At 39.7% G+C, this 24,196-nt stretch overlaps 1 protein-coding gene across 7 annotated transcripts in view; it reads left to right on the top strand.

Moving 5' to 3' along the window:
- The window catches only part of ACSL5 (acyl-CoA synthetase long chain family member 5), a 61,557-nt gene extending 38,869 nt beyond the window's left edge, over positions 1 to 22,688 (top strand). For all 7 annotated transcript variants that reach the window (XM_006153936.3, XM_006153927.3, XM_027773990.1 and 4 more), the window contains 17 exons: positions 978 to 1,077; positions 2,048 to 2,226; positions 3,277 to 3,309; positions 3,398 to 3,449; positions 4,584 to 4,657; positions 4,979 to 5,056; positions 5,295 to 5,429; positions 8,673 to 8,807; positions 9,282 to 9,377; positions 15,420 to 15,492; positions 15,760 to 15,848; positions 16,118 to 16,234; positions 19,306 to 19,449; positions 20,060 to 20,161; positions 21,022 to 21,093; positions 21,297 to 21,443; positions 22,418 to 22,688. In XM_006153936.3, coding sequence (XP_006153998.1) covers positions 1,014 to 1,077; positions 2,048 to 2,226; positions 3,277 to 3,309; positions 3,398 to 3,449; positions 4,584 to 4,657; positions 4,979 to 5,056; positions 5,295 to 5,429; positions 8,673 to 8,807; positions 9,282 to 9,377; positions 15,420 to 15,492; positions 15,760 to 15,848; positions 16,118 to 16,234; positions 19,306 to 19,449; positions 20,060 to 20,161; positions 21,022 to 21,093; positions 21,297 to 21,437 — 1,584 coding nt within the window. In that variant the 5' untranslated portion in view covers positions 978 to 1,013 and the 3' untranslated portion in view covers positions 21,438 to 21,443; positions 22,418 to 22,688. The remainder of the gene's footprint in view (positions 1 to 977; positions 1,078 to 2,047; positions 2,227 to 3,276; positions 3,310 to 3,397; positions 3,450 to 4,583; positions 4,658 to 4,978; positions 5,057 to 5,294; positions 5,430 to 8,672; positions 8,808 to 9,281; positions 9,378 to 15,419; positions 15,493 to 15,759; positions 15,849 to 16,117; positions 16,235 to 19,305; positions 19,450 to 20,059; positions 20,162 to 21,021; positions 21,094 to 21,296; positions 21,444 to 22,417) is intronic.
- Positions 22,689 to 24,196: the final 1,508 nt, after the last annotated feature.

The raw sequence follows: 24,196 nt of genomic DNA, 5'->3' as shown, positions 1-24,196 counted from the left end.
AGCAGGAACAGATATTCTTATCTCCAGTTTAGAAACTTAATACCAAACACACTGTAGTATTCTGTGAAGGCTGCTGTAATAAAATATACAGGCTGTATGGTTTAAGCAACATTTCTCACAGTTCTAGAGACTAGAAATCCAAGATCAGAGTGCTGGCAGATTTGGTTTCTCCTAAGGCCTCTTTTCTTGACTTGCAGGTGGCCACCTTCTCATCGTGTTCTCACATGGCCTTTTCTCTGTGCACATATATCCCCAATGTCTCTTCCTTTTCTTATAAGGATACCAGTCACATTGGCTTAGTGCTCCATCCTTATAATCTCACTTAATCTCAATTTTCTTCTTAAAGAAGCTGTCTCAAATACAGTCACTTTTGGAGTTAGGACTTCAACATGAATTTGGTGCAGTGGGTAGGGAGGAAAGACACAAATCAGTCTACAACATGTAGAGTGGCATTTAATGCTCACCATTGCAGATTCTGATCTACCATTCCAGTTTTATTTCCTTTCACTCTAACTCTTGCTAATATGTATACAGTGTGATGCTACTCAGTCTTTGTTAATTCACCTCCTTCTTTGCCTATTGTTTCTATCTCAATCTCCATAACCAAATCCTACCAATTCTCTCAAGTCCTACCCAGTTTGACCACTTTCTCTAAAGTTCCAGAGAGCTTTTACCTCACCCTTAAAAGTAATTTCTGCCCCTATGACTCTAATGCTTTCCATACCTCCTATGGATGAAACTTACCACATTCTACCTTTACTAGTCTACCTTTGTATTGTAGTTATCTTCTGTGTCTATTTTATCTTTTTTATTTAACTGGACTTTATAGAAGTATGAGTGAGAGTCCTTACGGCCCTACAGTAATTTTTTATTTATTTATGTAAAAGGTAGCAAATAAGCATCTGTTGACTGAATTACTAAATGAAATACTCTTCAAAATCATTGTCTAGCCCTTACTTGAACTTTTCTCCACACAGTGGGTCATCTCCGAGCTGGCGTGTTACACATACTCCATGGTAGCAGTCCCCCTGTATGATACCTTGGGACCAGAAGCCATCATATATATTGTCAACAAGGGTAAAACTTTGCTATTACAATTTGAGTTTTCCTTAGCCCTTAGTAATTCCTCAATCTCTACCTTTTTTTAAAAAGCAGATTTGAAATGCTGTCACCAGAAAATGCTCAAACCTTTCTGGTCCTATAATATTTAGGATATAATTTACACAGAAATTACCAAAAGCCCATGGGGCAGAGATATGCACAGATAAAAAGTTTACCAAGTTGCTTCAAAGTGGCATAGAATGACAAGATAGTTTAGAGATAAGACTGTGAACATGCTAGATAAAAGCCCATGGAGTGAACTTAATTGACTAATTCAATGAAGCTATATATTTTGTTCACTAACCTTGTAAATCCAAATCAGTACAGTTAACCAGCATGTACCAATGCCCATAGTGAATCTATAGAAAAAGATTGCTATTGTTAGAGAAACAAAGTCAAATACAATGGGCAAGTAACAGCCCTTTCACATATGCAAGATGTATTTTCCATCGCAGTACTAATAGACTGAGTGAGAATATCCATTTGAACAATAGACAATATCAGAAGCTTTCTATTTGTGCAAACAAGTAAAGCTACCCATCTAGAATCATAAAACGCTTGTCTAAATGCTAAAAATACTGTTATCCCCTTTGTTTCTTTTTTATTCCCTATTCTTCTCCTTGAAGTAAAGAATGTTGACAGAATCAAACTTTAGTGATCCATACATATTGTCTGAATAACTTTTCTTAAGAAGAAGGAATTTCATCATTTCTCTAGAAAGCACAAAATGTGTTGGCACCATGTGAGAAAACTGCTTCTATTTCAATTAAGCTCATTTATTATCAATGGAATGCTTCAGGTTGGACATTATAAATCTGACTTATAGATGTAATCTCCTTTGGGGACCCACTAGCTTTGAATTTTTAAAAAATCCTCTTCTACTTGCAAGGCAATCAGGTATGTAGCAGAGTAAGAGCATAACCTCTGGCTTTATTTCTGCTTTCAGCCGATATTGCCACAGTGATCTGTGATACACCTCAAAAGGCATCAGCCTTGGTAGAAAATGTGGAGAAGGGCCTCACCCCAAGCCTGAAGATGGTCATCCTCATGGACCCCTTTGATGATGACCTGAAGCAAAGAGGGGAGAAAATTGGAGTTGAGATCCTATCCATGTTTGATGCTGAGGTATGGGTCTGAAACTCAGATTGTTGCTCAAAGGCTGATCCAACACCATAGACCACTCACAAGATATCTGCACAAGAGCACAGGGCTGTTGTTTCCCATGGGTAACTTGTAAGGAGTAAATCAGACTCATACTGTAAAGCTTTGAGAAGAACATCTCCAAGAAAACTCAGATACCTACACTAGGGGAGAATAAAGTTCTTTGGCCAGTTGTACAGATTTCTAAACAGAGAATGTGTAAACACAGAGTCAAGTAATAGTTAAGGATGTGGTTCCTAGAGTCAGGCTGCCTGGGTTCACGTTCCAGATCTATACGTATTAGATGACCTCGAGAAATTACTCCACATCTCCCCTTCCCTATCCATAAAAGGGGGATAAGAATAGTCCCTCCCTCCTGGAAGTGTTGTAAAGAGTGAAATTAGTTAATATATGTAAATTGTTCAGGGCAGAGACTGGTATGTAGTAAACCCTGAAATGTTAACTCTTCCTATTACTTAAGAAAAAAAAAAAAAAAAGGGACCAGCAGATGGCAAAAGAGTTATGATGCTGGACTCCCACATAGTTGATCATGGTTCAAGTCCTGAATCTGGCGACTTAAAACATGCTAGGCACATATGCATGTGTCCCCCAAATCCTGAGAGTAGAATGGAGGAAAGGGATTGTGGTGTGGCCATCCACCCTGGGGATGATTTCTTGCTTTCTGTCTCTCTGTCTCTCTGGCAAGTGCACATGCCCTACAGCAAAAATCTCTCAAAATAAACAAATAAAATAAAAAGATTTAGTCATGGCCCTAGATGACTAAACCTTAAGAATATCATAGGAAGTTTAGACATATAGGAACTTCCCTCTTTAGGTTGGTTCTAGAGAAATATTATGCTCTTCTGCAGAGCTTCCATTATGCCTGAATATTGGCTTTTTGGCCTGATCCATGTACAAACTTGGTTATATTCCCTTAGACATAGTCTCATGGAAAAGAGAAAGAGAGGGCTGCATTTGTCTTGAGTCTATCCAACTCAACTAATGTCTTTCCTTCTTGGTCTTCTCTTCATGTAGAATATAGGCAAAGAGAACTTCAGAAAACCTGTGGTAAGTTTTATTCCATCTGATTTTGAGTCTTTACATAGTCAGCTCTCCGAGTTCATGGTATAGTAAGCCCTTGTGCTTCCCTCTTCAGCCTCCTAGCCCAGAAGATCTGAGTATCATCTGCTTCACCAGTGGAACCACAGGTCAGTGCCCATAAAGCTGTACCAGAGACCCCTGGTCAGTCAGAAACTTGGCTTGAGACCCTGACCCTTGATGGGCTAGCTAGTAAATATATCCAACAATGAGCCCTATCCTTAGGGGCTCACTATCTAAGACTTGAATGTGGATTCCCAAGTAGAAAATCGTAAGTTTTTTGTTTTTTTGTGTGTGTGTGAGAGATTTTTTCCTATAGGGCACATGTGCTCGCTGGAGAGACAGACAGAAAGCAATAAATCACCCCCAGGGGAGATGGCCTCATTGAATATATTGGGAGGTATTTACATATTATGGATTGTCAGAAGTCTGCAAGAGGAAATGCGGAAGTCAATGTTTCCCTTCCAACCCACTATTCTCTCAATCTGACATCACTGGAATGACTTCATTCAATCAAGATAACTCAGGGGTAGTTCTCCAGGATGGCTGTGATCCCATTCAATATCTACCCCATCTTTTACAATGCTTAACCTTTTTGTTTTGTTTTGTTTTTGCCATAGGGCATGTGTGCTCATTGGCAAGAGACAGAAAGAGACAGGGAAGTGAGAAATCACCCCCCAAGGGGGATGTCCATGCCACAACACCCCTTCTTCCATTCTCCTCTCAGGATTCAAGGCATATATGCACACACACATTCCCAGGGTGATTTTCAAACTGTTGGGTTCAAGACTTGAACCATGGTTGGCCATGTGGGAATACAGCCAACTTAACCTCCACACCATGTACTGGCCCCAGTGCTTAATCATTTTTAATGTGACCCATCATGGTCTACAATTACATTCATTCCAGTATGCCCATTTTATAAGGTTTATAACACTATTACTTTATATTATTGCTAATAATAGATATGAAGTCGAAGGAGATTTTACTTGGATTTTTCTTTGTGACTACATTGCTGAGACTGTGGCTGTGCCCTATGTGGTAGCAGGAGGTCAATGATGCATTCAGTAGAAACATTTCTGAGGGATATAATCATTCCTGTTATACCATCCATAAAAGATACAGTGACAGGAAAAGATCTGACTCTCTGGAGTAGAGACCAATTGAACCTAGCTGCTTTCAAGACCAAAGGCTACCTACTTGGTATATAAAGGATCTTTCTCTCTACCTCTTATTTCCTACAGGTGACCCCAAAGGAGCTATGATGACCCATGAAAATATTGTTTCAAACACTGCTGCTTTTCTCAAATGTATGGAGGTGAGTAGTCAATTGGAAAAAGAGGCCTTCATTATTCTTGAAGTTAAAGGAGGCAGAGAAAGGAAATAAAACAAAACAGGTTAAAGGCCTGAGTGGACAAATACTAGTGTGGTCTTTGTTCCAGAGATATTTTAAAGCCTTAGACTTTTCAGATTACTGCAAATTTCTACACACGACACATTTAAAGGCACCTCTTACAATTATAGAATGTACTACCCGCATAGCTTTGCAGTCTTGGCAAAGGATAGTTTTTAAATCTTGATTAGAAGAGAACGTTGCCATTAATCCAATCTTGTCTCCTCTTTGTTCTCCAATTTATAGCATGCTTTTGAGCCCACTCCTGATGATGTGATCATATCATACCTACCCATGGCTCATATGTTTGAGAGGATTGTACAGGTGAGCATCCTATGTTCCTAACAGGTTTGTAAAAAGGGGTCCTAACTTGCTAGTCCCATTATTCCAAAGTCAGCTTCTGGCATTTATATCCTGTCTCTGCTATGAGAGGTATGACAGGGAGTTGATTCATCTCTTTTACAGTGTTTGCCAGTTTCTCTCAGTGCCTTGGTTCCTTAACAGGGTGTACAACAAGGAACTAACTTTGGCTCTAAGCCTTCTTCTTTGGTTTTATTTTCAGGCTGTTGGGTACTCCTGTGGAACCAAAATTGGGTTTTTCCAAGGAGATATTCGGTTGCTGCCTGATGACATGAAGACTCTGAAGCCCACAGTGTTTCCCACAGTGCCTCGACTCCTTAACAGAGTGTATGATAAGGTATGAACTTTGCTTCTACCAACTTCAGATGAAGATGCTGCCTGTGACTTAGCCCTGTGCTTAGGCTCTTAGAGACTCTTTACTGTGAAGAATTAGCTCTACCTCCTCCTCTGACAACCCCCCCCAATAGTATATACTGAAAGCTATATTTACAAATGCAGCCATGAAAAACCATATCAATGAAACCTCTTTTCCACTGGGTAAGATAATCCGAACCTGATCTGGAGAAAGAACTCAACTCGAAACTGGAAAGTTGTTACTCTGATTTTATAGTAAGTCCTGGTTATTGTGTTTCCTGTGGAGGTCCATAGGTAAACATTTTAGATGCATTCTCCCATGTCAGGCTCACAGGAGCAAAGCAAAATAGGTATACATTTATTATCTCTAACTGATGATAAGGAAATTGAATTTTGGAGTTTAAATAATTTTCTCAGAGTCAAATATAATAAGAGACAGCCAGAATCAAATTGTTATTAATCACTGCTCTGTTTTCATTAAGGATTTCAAAATGATATTTTTCTAAGTCTATCATTACTCTTACATTCATTAGATGGGATTTTCCATAAAGGCATAACAAATACTTGATTCTTTCCCTGCTTTTATAAAAATAATGAATTGGTACCCCAGCAATCTTCAAAAATGACCAGTGAGTTTTTTTTTTTTTTTTGGAGAGGTTTTTGCTATAGGGCGTGTGTGCTCACCAGACAGACAGAGAGACAGAGACACAGAAAGTGAGAAATCACCCCCCAGGGGGGATGGCCATGCCACAATCCATTCTCCTCCATTCTCTTCTTGGGATCTTGGGCACACATGCACACGCGCCCGGCATGAGTTTTAAGCCACTGGGTCTGGGACGCAAACCACAGTTGACTACATGGGAGTCCAGCGACATAGCTATTACACTAACTGCTGGTCCCCCGAGATTTTTTTTTTTTTGTATTACTATGAACCTGTAATTTTCATATAGATGTTTAATTCATCTTAGTCATCTTTCTTGATGTTTAAGTGGTCCCATCTTGGAAGTTGGGAGCCCCCATCAAGTACTTTATGTGTCCTTTTGACATGGCTCCAAATCCATTTGGATTTCTGGCACAAGATGTCCCAAGCTCATGTCATAAATTTCTCACCCAAGTCTTGGATTGGCTAATTTCTCTACAAAGCCATTGGAGCTGGGATTTGAATTCAGGTAATATACTGGAATCTCATAAGTCCACAGGCTTACAGCCCTGAGTAAATACCACATGGCTATACTTCACATACTTTGTACTCTACCACTGAGATTCTAAATTTCCCTTTCAGACTCGGGACTCTCACCAGGTTTTATACTTGGGGTCCTATCACAAGGCAGATGGTGTTCTAGTTCAGATGACCCCTGGACATTGGAAGTCCTAGTTTCCTACAGAATTGTTAACAATTCTAACAATTCATCATCATACTACGTAATTACTAAGTTTGGTTGTTATGGTTTTTTTGTTTGTGCTGGATTTTTTAAAATTTTTGAGATGGTATTTTATAATATTGTAAGAACTAATATACAGCTTATTTCTGGAACTTATTTTTTAAAGAGAGGACTTTATTAGCATGAATCTCTAATTTGAGCTTCTTGGCAGTAACTTAGGAAGAGGGGAGTCATGTGAATATTGAAAAAAATATTGAATATTGAAGAAAAATAAATCTCTTATGAATGAGAGATCCCTGTGTCAGGAATAACATGACACAGGTAGTATTTGTATATATTTCTAAAAAAATTATGGCAAGATATTAGCAACATATTCATATTACAGACATGAGTGGATGCCTAAAGCCAAACTCATAGAGCACAAGTTGTATTCGGAGATGAGGATGTACAGCTGGGTCATCAGGAGGCCCAGAAATGGGAGTTTAAACATGGAAGGTGACCAGGGAGGTTTTTTTCTTTCTATTTTTTTTTTTCCTCTGGAGGTTTTTGCCTTAGGGTGCATAAGCTCACCAGAAGGAGAGAGAGACAGAGATAGTGAAACGGGAAATGAGAAATCACCCTCCCAGGGGGGATGGCATACTGCAATCCTCTCTCCTCCATTTCACTCCTGAGATCTTGGGCACACCCCCATGTACCCAGTGTGAGTCTCAAGCCACCAGGTCTGAGACTTGAACCTCGTTGGCCATGTGGGAGTCCAGTGATGTAACTGCTACCATCATTTGCTGGTTCCAGGAAGGCCATTTTTCACATTTTGAATTGAAGAGAATTTTCCTTAAATCTGACTTCTAATACAGTAGAATCTTGAAAGCTGAAGTTCAGAGTTCAGAATTTAATTTTGGTGGGACCAGCAGTTGGCGTAGTAGCTATGTTGATGGACTCCCACGTAGTCGACCGTAGTTTGAGTCCTGGACTGGTGGCTTAAACTCATGCAGGGCACATGTGCGTGTGTGCCCAAGATCCCGAGAGAAGAATGAAGGAGAAGGGATTGTGGCGTGGCCATCCCACCTGGGGGATTTCTCGCTTTCTGTCTCTCTGTCTCTGTCTGTCTTTCTGGCAAGTGCATGTGCCCTATAGCAAAAAAACTTCCCCAAAAAAAAGAAAAAAAAAAAGAATTTAATTTTGGAAGTGGGGGGAGGAGCTATCTTTGAGCTCTACTTGGGGAAGTTCTCCTTTGGCAAGAGTATAGTCACAGTGAAGTCAGCATCAGGGAGTCTAGGGAAATCATGTGAGTTGGGAAAATGGTTTCAGAATTAAGCCTAAAGGGAAGAAATGATCTAAGTAAGACAGCCTGCTGGATTTTGTATCATATGGCTAAAAGACACATTAGTTACAGAGATAGGTGATTCTTCATTAAGCATCACAGGGGTGGCAAAGGGAGAGGTAGTGCTTACTTTCAACAGTCAAATTACTAGGCCCTTATTTGGTCAATCAAATCAAAAGCTCTAGGGGTGATGCCCATTGAGCTATGTTTTTCATCTAGTACCTCCAAATGACTTTGTAGGTAGTTGTTCTTGACCACCTTTTGAAGAGATGCTTCTCTCAGTTGTCAAAGTTGTTTGCCAGGGAGCAGAGACTTAGAAGGCTGGATCTCTGTATGATATACTGAGTTCATTTCTTTCTGAGTGTGGCCATAATTCTCTGGGCTCATCGTTATTCAGCAACACAGTTCATTAGTGTGGGATACTTCCTTATGAAACTAGAAGGCTCCATCTCTTGCTTACAGACGTACGGCCATTGTTGAGTTTCTCCAATAGTTTCAACTAAAATGGGCTCTCACTCTGCAGGTACAAAATGAAGCCAAGACACCCCTAAAGAAGTTTTTTTTAAAATTGGCAGTTAACAGTAAATTCAATGAAGTAAAAAATGGTATCATCAGGCGCAACAGTATCTGGGACAAACTCATCTTTTCCAAGATCCAGGTAGGTTGGGTGTGTCCTGGATAGAACCAGACAAATACCCAAGCTGCTCACTCCTCAGCATACTTAGTTTCTCCTCTGCTTGGGACTTTCTATGTCCATTCACCTTTTGAGATCTTGTGCAGCTTTGCCATTAAAGGTAGTTTGTCAGAAAGCTTAAAACAGATTTAAGCTTTCTACCACTCTCATTCTTACACAGCCTGTAGAAATTATAGGTAATTTGAGGGGGCCTACAATATAAATTATTCGACAAGCTTTAAAAAATGTAATTGCTGATTCCAGCTATGGATGGTGATGACAATAATAGCTGACACTTGAAGTGAGTTTTCACAATGTCGGGCCCTATTCTAAGTGTTTGTAAATCAACTAGTTTTATTCTTATAACAACACTGGGGAGGCTATTATAGTCATCTTACAGTGGAGGAAATTGAAGCCAAGAGAATAGGCTTCAGCAGATCTTTTGCTTCCCCCGAACAGGCCAGCCTGGGCGGGAAGGTTCGCTTTGTGATCACTGGAGCTGCCCCTATCTCTGCTGACGTCATGACATTCCTTCGGGCAGCAATGGGATGTCCGGTAAGATTTTACTTTTGCACGAATAAACCTCAATAGTTAAATAAAAATGAAAACACAATTGAAAAGTATCAAAGAGAAAGTTACCCTAAACTCTCAAAATCAAGAGAAAATAGTCTTCTAGGCACTTCTTTATGCACGTGCAGATAGCAACAATGTTCTAAAACACTTTTCAAACAGTGCCCCATCAACATTGCTTCTCATCAAATAAAGATCCTTTTAATGGTTTAACAATGGTCATTAAAAGTTTCCAAATATCTAGTCTCCTACTGATGGGCATTTGTTTACCATTTTTTCACTATTGTAGTCCATGAAGTGATAAGGACATTTGTGTATCCTTTAGTATTCATGCAATCATCAATTTAGGATAAACTCATGCAGGTAGGGATTACTGGGGCAAAGTGTGTGTTTTACATGTTGATTTATAATGTCAAACTTTTCTATAAAAAGATCTTTTTTATACATTCCTGCAAATAATTCATGAAGCCTCATTTCCCCATACTCTTGCCATTGATAGGCTTTGCCATTTATTTATTTATTTACTTATTTACTTATTTATTTATTATTATTTCTTCCATGAAAGAGGTAGAGAAAGAAAGACAGAGACAGAAATATAGACAGGCACCACCAACAGGGCCCTCATGTCCTTATGTGATCTGCCCCTAGTCTCAGCCAGCCCCAGGCATGGCCTCAGGGATGTTCCTGGGCAAGAACCCAGGACCTTTTCCTTATGGATCCAGCCGTGCTACCCTGTGCCACCACCTGGACCCTGTCATTTAAATCTTAGCTAACTGGTCACCTCTACATGAAAAAAAAAAAAAATCTTACTAAAGTTTTATTTTTTTTTTAATTACAAACATCTTTTTTAGTGCATATTAAATTACTCTTTTACTTCCTTCATAATAAGAGGACAAAGGATAATTTGGTTCTCTTCTATGTTGATTTCTAAGACTTTTTTTTTTTTTTTGAGAGAGAGAGATTTTTGCTATAGGGCATGTGCACTCGCCAGAGGAACAGAAAGAGACAGGGAAACAGAAAGTGAGAAATCACCCTCCCCCCAGGGACATGGCCACACTGCTACAGTTTCTCTATCCCTTCTCCTCCATCCTTCTCTTAGGATTTGGGGCACACATGCCTGGTGTGAGTTTCAAGTCACCAGGTTTGGGACTCGAACCACAGTTGACCATGTAGGTGTCCAGCATGTTAACCATGCCACCTCCTGGTCCCTCTAAGATATTTTTATATAATAATATTAGTCTTTGTTATGTCAGAAATATCTTTCCTACTCACACTTTTTTTTTTTTTTTTTGAGAAGTTTTTGCTATAGGACGCGCGCACTTGCCAGAAAGGCAGAGAGACAGAAAGTGAGAAATCACCCCCTGCGGGGATGGTCACACCGTAATCCTTTCTCCTCCATTCTCCTCTTGAGATCTTGAGCATGTACGCACATGCATCCAGCAACAGTTTAAGCCACCGGGTCAAGGACTCAAACCACAGTCGACTACATGGGAGTCCAGTGACATAGCCATTACGCCAACTGCTGGTCCCTTTACTCACTGACAACTTTTTTTGACTTGTGTATTGCTATACAAAAGTTTTAAATGTTTATATAGTCAAACCTATTAATCTTTTCTACTTGTGGTTTTTTAATTATTTACATAGGACTTCTTAATCCCTAATATTTCAGGAGACTGTTTTCACCCATACTTTCTGGCAATCTTATGGTTTTACATTTTTCCATTTAAGTCTCTGCTCTATCTGAAATTTGTACAGGGCTTGGGACTGGACCTTTTCTCATTTCTCACCATCCTATCTACCCCACCACGTGGATAGCTAGTTCCTTCATTTCTCTAGCTATCCAGCACATGAACAAAATAGATACAGGTTTATCCTTACACAAAATGTCCCCTATTTATATAACCACCATCAAAAGATTCTGAATTGATACCAAGGCCAGAGGTCCTCTAGTCTTTCAAATTAGCATCCCTTGGCCATTCTTAATACTTTCATTTTTCTTTTTTTTCTTAGCTTCTAAAACCAATAGGTCAGAAAGTTCTCTTTCCATCCCCTTCCCAGAATTATCTTCTCTAAGCCTTCCACTTCATCTTTACCAACTCTGCTGATCACAGGCCATATCTGCCACTGCAGCTTGTTTCTGCCAGCAGCCTCTCTTTAGCCAAGACTATCTTCCATACCAAGGCTTAGCAAACTATAGCATATGCCAAATACGGCCCACCACCTGTGTTTAGAAATAAAATTTTATTGGAATACAGCCATGCCCATGTCTGTGGCTGGAGATTTAAGTTATTAATGGGATAGATCAGACAGCTCACAGAGCTCAAAACAGATCTTCCCTGGTACAGAAGAAGCTTGCCAACTCCCTGATCTATATCACAGCTGGAGATATTTCTCTTTAAAAATGCTACTTGATATTTTTTTAGCCCCTATAGTGGTGTTCCATTGCCCAGGTTCATGTCCAATGTCATTGAGTTGTACATAACTTAATGAATAACTTGCATTTTCCTACCTATGAAAGATGCTCACTTTCTTGTAAGTTTTCATATTTTGGTCTATTTGTGGACTTTTTTGGCTACTGGTTGACTTGTTTTAACTTTTTTTTAAGAGGTTTTTTGATATAGGGCATGTGTGCTCACCAGAAAGAGAGACAGAAAGTGAGAAATCACCCCCTGGGGGGATGGCCATGCCACAATCCCTTGTCCTCCATTCTTCTCTCAGGATCTTGGTCACACATGCACATGCACCCAGCATGAATTTAAGCCACCAGGAACAGGACTCGAATCGTAGTCAACTACATGGGAGTCCAGCGACATAGCCATTACGCCAACTGCTGGTCCCTTAACTTTCATTTGTGTATTATTTTTGACACAATAATTATACCCATGGGTGTACAGTATAGTTTTCAGTGCATAAATACAATGTGTTATGATCAAATCAGAATAATCTGTAAATCTATCACTACATACATTTATTACTTTTGTGTTGGAGCATTTAAAATTCTTTTTCTTTGGGGGGGAGGTTTTTGCTATAGGGCACATGTGCTCACCAGAAAGACAGAGAGAGATAGATAGAAAGCGAGAAATCACCCCTCAAGGGGATAGCCACACCGCAGTCGCTTCTCCTCCATTCTCCTCTTGGGATCTTTGCCATAGGGTGGGCGCCACCACGCCCTCCTCTCAGGATCTTGGGCATGCATGTACACGTGCCTGGTGTGAGTTTAAGCCACCAGGTCTGGGACTTAAACCACGGCCGGCTACATGGGAGTTCAGCGACACAGAGATTACGCTAACTTCTGGTCCCCAAAATCCTCTCTCTTTTTAAAAATTATTGCTACAGGGCACATATGCTTTCCAGAAAGAGACAAAGAGACAGAGAGAGGGAGAGAGAGAAAGCACCTCCCAATAAGACATGGTTATGCTGTGATTCCTTCTCATTTCTCTATCCCATCAGGATTTGGGGCATGCATGCACACATATCCAATATGTTTTCTAAGCCATTGAACCTGGCTTTCAAACTGTAGTGACTGATATAAAATCCTCTTCCAGCTGTGTTGAAATATACAATAATTAATCTAACAGTAATAAATAATATTAATAATAAATTATTATTTCCATCCTCTAGTAATCACTCTTTTACTAGCTCTATGTGGTTCATTTTTTAGTATATGTGCTGCTAAAACAGGCAGTGGTCATTTTTCTTTTTAGCTTCCACATATGAGAACATGTAGCATTTGTTTTTATACCCAACTTATTTTACTTAACATATGGCCTCCAGATCTGTCCATGTTGCCTCAACTGACAGAACTTCATTCTTTTTAATGACTAAATAGTATCCCAGTGTGTGTGTGTATGTGTGCGTGTGCATATGTGATTTCCTTTATCCATTCATCTCTTAATAAACACTTTGCTTGATTATATATCTTGGCTATTGTGAATCAATAAACATGAGAGAGAGAGAGAGAGAGAGAGAGGGAGAACGTATGTGTGTGTGTGTGTGTGTGTGTGTGTATATATATTTTTTTTTTTCAGAGATTTTTGCTTAGAGTGTGTGTGCTCACCAGAGAGGCAGAGACAGAAAGCAAGAAATCACCCGGAAGGGATGGCCATGCCACAATCCCTTCTCCATTCTCCTCTCAGGATCTTGTGCATGAATGCAGCACATGCACCCAGCAAGAATTTTAAGTTGCTGGGTCCAGGACTCAAATAATAGTTGAGTCACTGGGAGTTCAGTAATGTAACAAGTACACCATCTGCTGGTCCCACAGATTTTTTTTTTACTATACTGATTTTCTTTCCTTTGAGTAAATATCCAGTAGTAGAATTACTCGATCATAAGCTAGTTCTGATTTAGCCTTTGAGAAGATTTCATGCTGTTTCCATAATGGCTGTACTAGTTTACATTCCTACCAACAGTATATAAGAACAGTATGTAAGAATTCCCTTTCTCCCTATCCTTGCCAGCATGTTAGTTTTGGTCTTTCTGATAAAAACCCCTTTAACTGGGGTGAAATATCATTGTGATTTTTATTTGTATTTCTCTTATGATTAGTGATGTTGATCATTTTTTAATATACTTTTTGGTATTCTTTGAAGACACCGTTGCCATTTATGCAATTCTGCACACTCACCAATACACAGTGGCGACAATATATTTGTATGTCTTTTCAGAAATGTTGATTCAAATAATTTGCCCATTATTAAGTTGGGTTATTTGGTTTTTGGCTACTGAGTTGTGGTTCTTTGTATTATATATTCTGGACATTAATAATTTGCAAATATTTTATCCCAGTCTGTAGGATGTCTCTATACTATGTTGTTTCCTTGCCATACAGAGCAATTTAGTTTGATACAATCCCATTTGTTTGTTTATTTATTTATTTATTTAGACTTTTACTATAGGGCACATGCACTTCCAGAGCAACAGGAAAAGACACAGAAAATCAGAAATCACACCCCTCACCCCCCCACCCTGGGAAGGCAGATGGCCATGCTGCAATCTCTTCTCTATTCTCCTCTTGGGATTTTGGCCATGCACACATGCAAGCCAGCATGAATTTTAAGTCACTGGGCCTAGTACTCAAACCGTGGTCAACATGGGAGTCCAGTGACATAACCATTATGCCATCTGCTGATAATCCTTTTTTTTTTTTTTTGAGAGAGATTTTTGCTATAGGGTGGATGTGCTCACTGGAGAGACAGACAGAAAGCAAGAAATCACTCACCAGGGGGCATGGTCATGCTGCAATCCCCTCTCCTTTATTCTCCTCCTGGGATTTTGGGCATGCACACAGACATGACTGGCTTGAGTTTTAAGTGGCCTGGTCCAGGACTCAAACCATGGTCGACTACATGGGAGTCCAGCAACGTAATCATTATGCCATCTGCTGGGTCCATCCACCATTTGTTTATTTTTGCTTGCATTGCTTGTGCTTTTGAACTCTCAACCAAAAACATCTTTGCCTTGAAGTGTTTCTCTATATTCTTCTAGTAGTTTCACAGTTTCAGGTCTTACATTTAAGTCAGATGCATTTTGAGTTGATTTGTACACATACTGCAAGATGGAAGTAAAATCTAGTTTAATTTTTCTGCCATAGATACACAGTTTACCATGTACCATTTTCTGTAAGTTTATTTACTTTGTTCATGATAAAGCATGCACACTCATGAGAAAAAGAGAGAAACAGTGTGTACAGTATTGGACAGACATGCATGTACCCAGTGTGTTTTTGAGCTAACTCAGGGCTTTGAACCTGTGGTTATCTTTGTGGCTTCTAGCAGTACAGTTCTGTTTGCTACTAACCACATAACTAGGCTGGGCTGCCAGCACCATTTATTGAACAGATTGGGCCTTTTTGATTGTTGAGTAAACTCCTAGTTGTAAAGACTTAGGAGCTCAGGTATGAGGGCAAGATTTTAAGACTCCTTCAACCCTTAGCAGTCTTGCTTTCCTCATGTCTTGGCCATTGGATATGACTAGCTCATACTTTATCTTAAATAAGTCTCTCAAAACTCTTCCATGGGTTCCCAGGTGTTTGAAGCTTATGGTCAAACAGAATGCACAGCTGGCTGTACAATTACTTTACCTGGAGACTGGACAACAGGTAGGTCAGCCATCTCATTGGCACAAGGTATGGTGGTTGGAAGAAATGTTCTAACTGAATCAGGACTCATGAGTTTGGATAACCTGAATGCTCTGGACTAATGTAGCAAATGACAAACTCAAGTTTTGGGTCCAGGCTTGCCTTATCTTGACTATCTGGATTTTTCAGTCTTATTCTTTTAGAATCAATCCATAAATATCTCAGAAATATGCCTGGAACTACTACCGTTTTATAGTTTCCCAGCTGATTCATTGTGATGTGTTCTAGGCCATGTTGGAGCCCCACTAGCTTGTAATCATGTGAAGCTGGAAGATGTGGCTGACATGAACTACTTTTCAGTAAATAATGAAGGAGAGGTGAGTAGGTCATGTCTTATAGTCAAATAATCATGGTGGAAAGGTTTAAGATTTTGAAAAGCAAGTATCTGTGAGCAGGTTTGGGTATGATTCCTTTGAGGTCATTAGCCTTGCCTTCCTATAGCCTATAATGGGGACTAAAATCTGGTGCTCTTCACACTGCAATGGAAACATCAAATGATTTAAGGTGAGAGCAGGTGTTTCATAAAGTGTCATGCTGGGAGTGGCAGCTTTTATATTGTTACCACTAAGTATTGTCTGGTGTGCAGATCTGCATCAAAGGCACCAATGTGTTCAAAGGATACCTGAAGGACCCTGAGAAGACACAGGAAGCCCTGGATGAGGATGGCTGGCTCCATACTGGAGACATTGGTCGCTGGCTCCCGGTGAGTATTTCTTCATAACTTCTGAGTCTATGCTCCAGACTGAGGAGAATATCTGCTTATAGCAAGAGAGGCATAAATCCAATTAGACTAATAAGCTGAGGCAGCTGGAGGAGAATAGATCTGTATCCTACCTGGTCAGTGTCTTCCTCATACAATGAAGAGAGGAACATACAAGTGAAAAAACCCACACTAAAACTTGGGAGACCTGTGTTCTGGTTTCAGATCTTCCATGGACCAACAATGTAAAATCCTGGGGAAAAAGATTTAATGTGTAATTAGGAAATGCTAAAGTTAGTCTTTCTAGCTTTAGGTCAGAAAGTACTTTTGTTAGTTTGACCACAGTGATAAAGAAGACAAGACACAGACCAGTCGAAGGACTTTTTTTATTCCTTATCAATATGCAATAACAATAGTCAATGGTACGGGCACTATTTCCAGACTCAAATTTAAGGAGAGATTCTGTAATAAGTCAGATAGTCCTAGATCTCAGAGTTGGCATAGCTTCTTTGCAGAGAAATAGATTTGTGCACACCCAAAGGATGATTAGGTGACTTCTTCAGGAAAGGGGTAGGAAAGTGTAGTATTCTGTATTTTTTTTTTTAACTTTTCTTGAGGCAGAAATTATGGTTTGAGTACTCCATGGACCCACAACTTTTTATTTTTTAGAGAGTTTTTTGCTATAGGGCGCATGCGCTCGCCAAACAGAGACAGAGAGACAGAAAGCGAGAAATCACCCCCCCGGGGGGGGGGATGGCCACGCCACAATCCCTTCTTCTCTGCTCTCTCAGGATTTTGGGCACACACACACACGTGCCTGGTGTGAGTTTTAAGCCACTGGGTCCACGACGCGAACCACAGTCGACTACATGCGAGTCTAGTAACATAGCCATTATGCTAACTGCTAGTCCCCAACTTTTGTCTTTCATGAGTTTTAAAGGGATATGTTTCTTTCCAATTAATTCAGATATACCAAAACAAGGGAGCAGGATTTCTAAATTAGATGTTCACAGAGGCTAGTGTATGCTTCTCAGAGACTTTCACAGCCCCTCTATGGAAGACACGGAACCCCCCCCTTTTTTTTTTTCCAGCACAATTTACTGATAAACTATTAGCAGTAGTCACTATCAATTCCATGTTTCTCTAAGAGAGAAAACTGGAGCCTTAGAACCCCTGGAAGAAATTTTCCAAAGATCCGCCTCTTGAAAATTTTGTCTACTAAGCTCTTTTCTTGCTCAATATTTAGGATTTAAGTGAAATTCAAAGAATACTTGCCACTGAAACATCTTAGAACACTGCTCCTACTGTGTCTTGTCTTTATTACTGTGGTCAAAACAGCAAAAGTACTTTCTGGCCTAAAGCTAGAAAGGCTAACTTTGGCATTTCATAATTACACATTAAATCTTTCCCCCAGGATTTTACATTGCTGGTCCATGGAAGATCCGAAACCAGAACACAGGTCTCCCAAGTTTTAGTGTACGTTTTTTCACTTGTATGCTCCTCTTTTCATAGTATGAGGAAGAACTGCCTCAGCTTATTAGTATTTTGCTAACATTGCTATTTCTATTTAATAAGAATTCCCTGCTCTGATAAGCTTAGGCTGTAGGCAATAAATATATCCCCTCACCAGGATAATAAAAGGTCCCACCTTATTAACCACTTTCAGATAATAAATGTTAGACTGAATCAATGGCAAACATCTTGAGTCAGCCTTGTAGACAGTTCCAAGGTTGGTTCAGTCTATTGACCTACTTAAGGTGAGATCATGTGGATTGTATTTGCCACTTGTCCCAATTCTACAATTAAAGTCCCTAAGAACCTAAGCTCCACAAACCAATTAGGTCAGAGAAATGCAGCTGCAAATGACCTCTGGTGGCTGGTCAGAACCCTCCTCAGCCCTGTTTCTATACTGACAAGTCCAATTATTGCCTTGCTTGATTAGCAGGGTGGAGGTATTCTAGCTTATTCTTGGATCTAATAGGAATGATACCTAACAGGGAGTCAAAGAGGAAGAGAGCTAACTAATTCAATAGTCTTAATAAAAGATAACTCTTTTTAAAATAAAATTTCTGATTTACATAAAACCATTGTACATCTTTGTGGGGTAGAGTGTGTGTGTGTTTTTTTAAGAATTATTTTATTTAACTTTATTGATTTATTTTAATTTGACCAGAGAGAGGCGGGGAGGGGGGGGAAGAGAGAGAGAGAGAGAAAGCAAGCCACCAGATCTGGGATTTGAACCATGGTTGGCCATGTGGGGGTCCTGCACCTCTAACCACCATGCCACCTACCAGCCCCCAGTGTGGTGTTTTTTGTTTTGTTTTGTTTTTTAAAGCAAGTATATAGTGTGTAATAATCAAATAAAAGACATAAACACATTCACAATCCTTAATATTATATTACATTATGTTATGCATAGATGAGATCCCTTCTACTAGTTTTTTGGGGAAGTATATATTTAATTGTCGATGCATTTTTTTACTCTACTGTGGTACACTTGTTTGCATGCCTTCTTGTGTCAATTAATTTCTCCCAAACCATCCCCCCCAACACACACACCTCTCCACACATACACCACATAGCTTTGGGAGTATCTCTTAAAATAGTCCAAATTCGAAAGCAAATTTAAAATTCATTAAATTTAAGTGTACCCCAACTCCAGAAACTATGAAATAACTGAAAAAGAATATAACTCCTTCCTTATTCCTGAGAGTTTTGATAATGGAGTAATTGGAAATAGATTACTAGAAATTGAGAGGTACAAAACTCTTCATTGAATGAGGGTGCCATCTGCCTATCCCAGCAAGTGCAAAACTCACCCAGCTGGTGCAGCCTCAGATTGCCTCTGAGGCTACACTTATTTTCCACCTAGACATGCAATATAGACAGTTTATTGCTGAAAGCTTATTTTTTCCTTTTCCCCAAAGCCAAGAAAGAGAAATGAAAAGACTGTTCAAAAATCTCTTGAGAAACCAGTTTTAAAAAAGGAAGATATCTGTGAATTCCCTACTCTCCCCCATTGACACCACTCCTGGGGTTCAAAAATAGTGATGCTTTTTATCTATCTCACACAGAATGGAACTCTGAAGATCATTGACCGTAAAAAGAACATTTTCAAGTTGGCCCAAGGAGAATACATTGCTCCAGAGAAGATAGAAAATATCTACATCAGAAGTAGACTGGTGTCACAAATTTTTGTTCATGGGGACAGCTTACGGGTAACACATTGTTTTAACAATAGCCATTTTCAGGCACAGATCATGCAGGTTCCTATGGCTACAAGATATTTGTATAGGTGGGTTCATATGAGAAGATTCTAGCTTATAAAACAAGGAAAATGAAGCAATATTCTAAACATAAGGTATTACCAAGGGAAAAAAATCGAAACTGTAATGTACTCTGTAAACAAGTAGGATTGTTAAAAAATATACTAAAAGGTACCCATTTGGTAAAGAAAAAAAATTTAAAAGTCCTATATTGTGTTTTGTTTCCACTTCAAAAGAAATTCCTCTAGGCCGACGAACTGTTTTATATATACTGGACTTAAACTTAGTTTTTTTGGAGTATAGGTGGGAAGGCTGGCATATACAGACCAGAGATGCTTAATGTTGAACAATCGAATTTGGACAGAACATCTTTGAAATGAGATGTTGAATGGGAACATAGGATTAGAGTTCCACAAGAGTTTGAAATCTGTGGTTAGAAAAGGATACTAGTACTGAAATTGAGGTTTGGGGAAAATATTACAATGATATAATTCTGCCTTCTTTACCTATGGGGGATATCTCTATGCTAGTTCTCACATGCCCTTGCACCTTTTCTTTCCAGTCATTCTTAGTGGGAGTGGCTGTTCCCGATACAGATGTACTTCCCTCATTTGCAGCCAAGCTTGGGCTTAAGGGCTCCTTTGAAGAACTGTGTCAAAACCAGGTAAGTCTCATTTAGGAAAGCTTAATGTGCATTCATGTGCCCCTGTGGAAGAGAAGGCCCTATCAGTTAGGGAACCTATGGGTTCCCAGGGCCTCTAGAAGAATGGACTCTTTTTGTATCTGTGACAGGTGGCTCTGTAGCCACCAAACAGATCGAATGGTTTTACTAGACTGAGGTATAGGATGGTGTCTTAGTCTGTTTTGTGTTGCTGTAACTGAAACCTGAGATTGAATAATATATAAAGAAAATAATTTCTTTTGTTTACAATTCTGGTGGCTGCGAAGTCCAAAAGCATGGGGTCAGCATCTGGCCAGCTTTGGTACTACATCATAACAAGGCTGAGAGAAGTGGAAAGGAAAGTGGGTACACGTCAACATCCAGCTTGCTTTTTATTATAACAATCGTTCTTGCAGGAGCTAATAGAGACGTTGCTCCCTCCAGAGCAGCCTAAATAAATCAACAGAGATCTACCCCCATGTCCCAAACACTCCCCTCACTAAATGCCACCTTCCAACATTGTTCTATTGAATATCAATGTGCAGTGTGAGATTTTGGAGGGGTCACAACACTCAGATCATAGCAGATGTGGAGTTTGGAAAACACAACTCTTTATAGGGCAATATGTTCATTGTGGGGAAGAAAGTAGAAAATACGAGAATAAAAAAATGTCATTCAGAGAAAACTTAACATTTAGATTTGTCTTTTCTCCTTTGATAAATATTAAGCATATGATGTGCACACTGTCATATTCTGCTTTTATCTTGATCATTTTATAGACATTTTGAGTTGCCTCATGTATAACCTTTCATTAAGGCTCCTTTTCAAATAGCCATGCATGATGTCATGTTTTGTATCCTTAGATTATAAAGAAAGCCATTTTAGAAGACTTGCAGAAAATTGGGAAAGAAGGTGGTCTTAAATCCTTTGAACAGGTATGTGCTACTGGTATTATCCTGGTCTGTCAAATCATACTAGAAGTTTTTTTTTTTAAGTTCCCATTTGCAATGGGGTTTAAATACATACTTTCCAAGGAACTGATTCTACTGTAGAATGGCATGTGTTTTGTTATCTTTACCCTCTCAATACATCAACTTCACTCTTATAATGTGAAATATGTGTTCATCTCTTTTTCCAGATCAAGGACGTTTTTATTCATCCAGAGCCATTTTCCATCGAAAATGGGCTCTTGACACCAACATTAAAAGCAAAGCGGGGAGAACTTTCCAAATACTTTCGGACCCAAATCAATAGCTTATATGAGGATCACCAGGAGTAGATTAAGGTACTTGTGGCTGGAAGGGGATAAGCAGCAGCCTGCCGGTCGATTCTGTTTGTAAGAATATGAAAAACTATTCTTACATTCACTTTTTTACCTTTCTTATCTGCTTTACCTACTGAACTATAAAATCCTGTTTTTTAAATTATTTTTTATTATTAGTTTTAATATTAAGTTTGAGACTTATAATGTGGAAGCTGAAATAAATCAGTAAATTCTGTCCTTCCCATGTGAAACACTGCTGACACTGTCTTTCAGGTACTTTGACCAGCATGCCTTTCTTCAGGTCTCAGTTTGTGCTCTATGTTTCTTCCTCGATCTCCAACCTTAAGGCCACCTTTAAAAGTAACCACTAGTTCAAGGATCAGAGATCCTTTGTGACTTCTTCCTTGTTGCTCTAGTTCTAACACTTATTTGGACGTTTTAAGTTCAAACTAAGAGATCTTTGAGTTCTGAAAAGCTCTTTAAAATTCATGTTTTCAAAAAATCACTACAATTTATTACTATTACTCATGTGTTTCTTCCATGAGAAAGAGGAGGAGGGAGAGCACCCCCAATGGAGGCTAATACACACGGATATACATGGTCCACCCTGTCTCAGCCAGCCTGAATCTCATGAGCACATGTGTACCTGGTATACACCAAGGGGTCCAGGTTCACGAAACTAGAACCTTCCCATGTAGGTCAAGTCACATTACCACGATGTACCACCTACCTCCCAAACCACTAAAATTTTAAATTGAGCTTTAACCTCTCTCATATTAATCAAATCCGTGAAATAGCTTTTTTTTTTTTCCTATGTACTTCTGTGTACACTAAAGTTTGCATACAGAAGGGAAAAGTTTGATCATAGAGAATATTTCTAGTTAGGTCTCTGACTTGAGAATATTAAAACTCAGGCCTATGACATGTCTGAAAAGAACACTGTTCTTCACATGTTACTTACAGTAGCAGCCCCTGACTAAATCTGTTCTCTACAGTTGGCTGCTGAGCTGGAAGCTGTAGGGGAAGGAGCTGAAACTTATGTCTAATGAACTTTTCCAGTACATGAAGCAAGTGCTGAATAAAAACTCCGGAACTGGGAACAAAGATCTGTGGGCAAACATCATGCCCACACAACAAGCTTATCTTCTGTGAAGGAAGCAACTGATCTTCCCCTACTACTCCGGACTCCATTTTCAGCTGTACCTCACCCCCAGATATGTGTTGCTTCTACTTGTAAAGTCTTTAAAATAAACTTGCAGATATGCATGTTGTGGTGTGTTTTTTGTCTCATGAAACATGATGAGAATCAGTCTTGAATGGGGACCACTTAGAAATCAAGTCAACTAGTGGTTTTCAAACTTGGCTGCACACTGGAATTCCCTAGAAAGTTTTTTAAGACATTAATGCGTGGGTGCCATCTCTGTGATTCCGACTTAAGTGACTAGTAGAGAGCCCGGGTACAGGGATTGTTTAGCGGTCCCAGATGATTCTACAATAGCATGCAACCAAGCTTAACTACTAAAGAGAAAACAGAACCCAGGCTGTTTTATCCCAAACCTATAAATAAAGCAAAATACCAGTTGAGCCAACACTCCAATTGAGCACACTGCATATTCTTTCCTCTTTACTATCTTTGTTGCACTGTAAGTAATTTTAAATAGTGTTTCTTTCTGACCTGTTCCTGAGTTGAGAATATTCCTGGATGGTCTTTCTAGACCTTAAGCTCAGAAAACCTTAAGAAATGTCTATTCTTGAGTATCTGAAACAAAAGGGAAGGCAGAAATTAACTTTTTGAGTCCTCTGTGATTTAGCCCCTATAATCTTTTTTTTTTTTTTTTTGAGAAGTCTTTGCTATAGGATGCATATGCTTTCCTCAAAGACAGAGAGACAGAAAGTGAGAAATCAGCCCTCAGGATGGATGGCCACACCACAATCCCTTCTCCTCCATTCTCCTCTTGGGATCTTGGGCACGAACGCACACGCACCTGGCGTGAATTTAAGCCACAGGGTCCGGGACTCAAACCACAGTCGACTATGTGGGAGTCCAGCAACACAGCCATTACACCCACTGCTAGTCCCTAGTCCCTATGATCTTTAACATCCCCTCCTTTACTTCCTTTCCTGATCCCACCTCATTTATTCTAGTTAAACCTTTCTGGCTGTCTTTTGGTTTCTCAAATCTACCTAGCATATTTCAGCCTATTTTTCTTTTTTGGAGAGGTTTTTGCTATAGGGTGTGTGCGCTTGCCAGAAAGACAGAGAGACAGAAAGACAGAGAGACAGAAAGACAGAAAGCGAGAAATCACCCCCCAGGGGGATGGCCACGCCGCAATCCCTTCTTCTCCATTCTCCTCTCAGGACCTTGGGCAAGCACACACACGCGCCCAGTGTGAGTTTAAGCCGCCAGGTCTGGGACTCGAACTGTGGTCAACTATGTGGGAGCCCAGCAACATAGCCATTATGCTAACTGCTGGTCCCAGTCTATTTTTATTTTTGATGTTCCCTCTGCCTAAAATGCAGATGCTCTTACAGACATATGACTTGTCCCCTCATCTGTTTCAAATGAAAACTCAAGCCTACTTCATCTCCTTTCTTCATAATGCAGGACTACATCTGACTTGTCTGTCCACTTCCCCACTTGAACGAAGAGTCATGTTTCATGTACTGTTGAATCCCCCAGTGCCCTTCTCATTTTACTCTTACAGGAGTGGGCCTGTAAAGCCTCAAGTTCCTTGCCTTCGAAAGAATTAATGAATACTTGACTAGGTTACTTT

The sequence above is a fragment of the Tupaia chinensis genome, unplaced genomic scaffold (genome assembly GCF_000334495.1).
Source record: "Tupaia chinensis unplaced genomic scaffold, TupChi_1.0 Scaffold000392_1, whole genome shotgun sequence".
NCBI lineage: Eukaryota > Metazoa > Chordata > Mammalia > Scandentia > Tupaiidae > Tupaia > Tupaia belangeri.
This window is presented reverse-complemented; position numbering and strand designations above follow the sequence as displayed.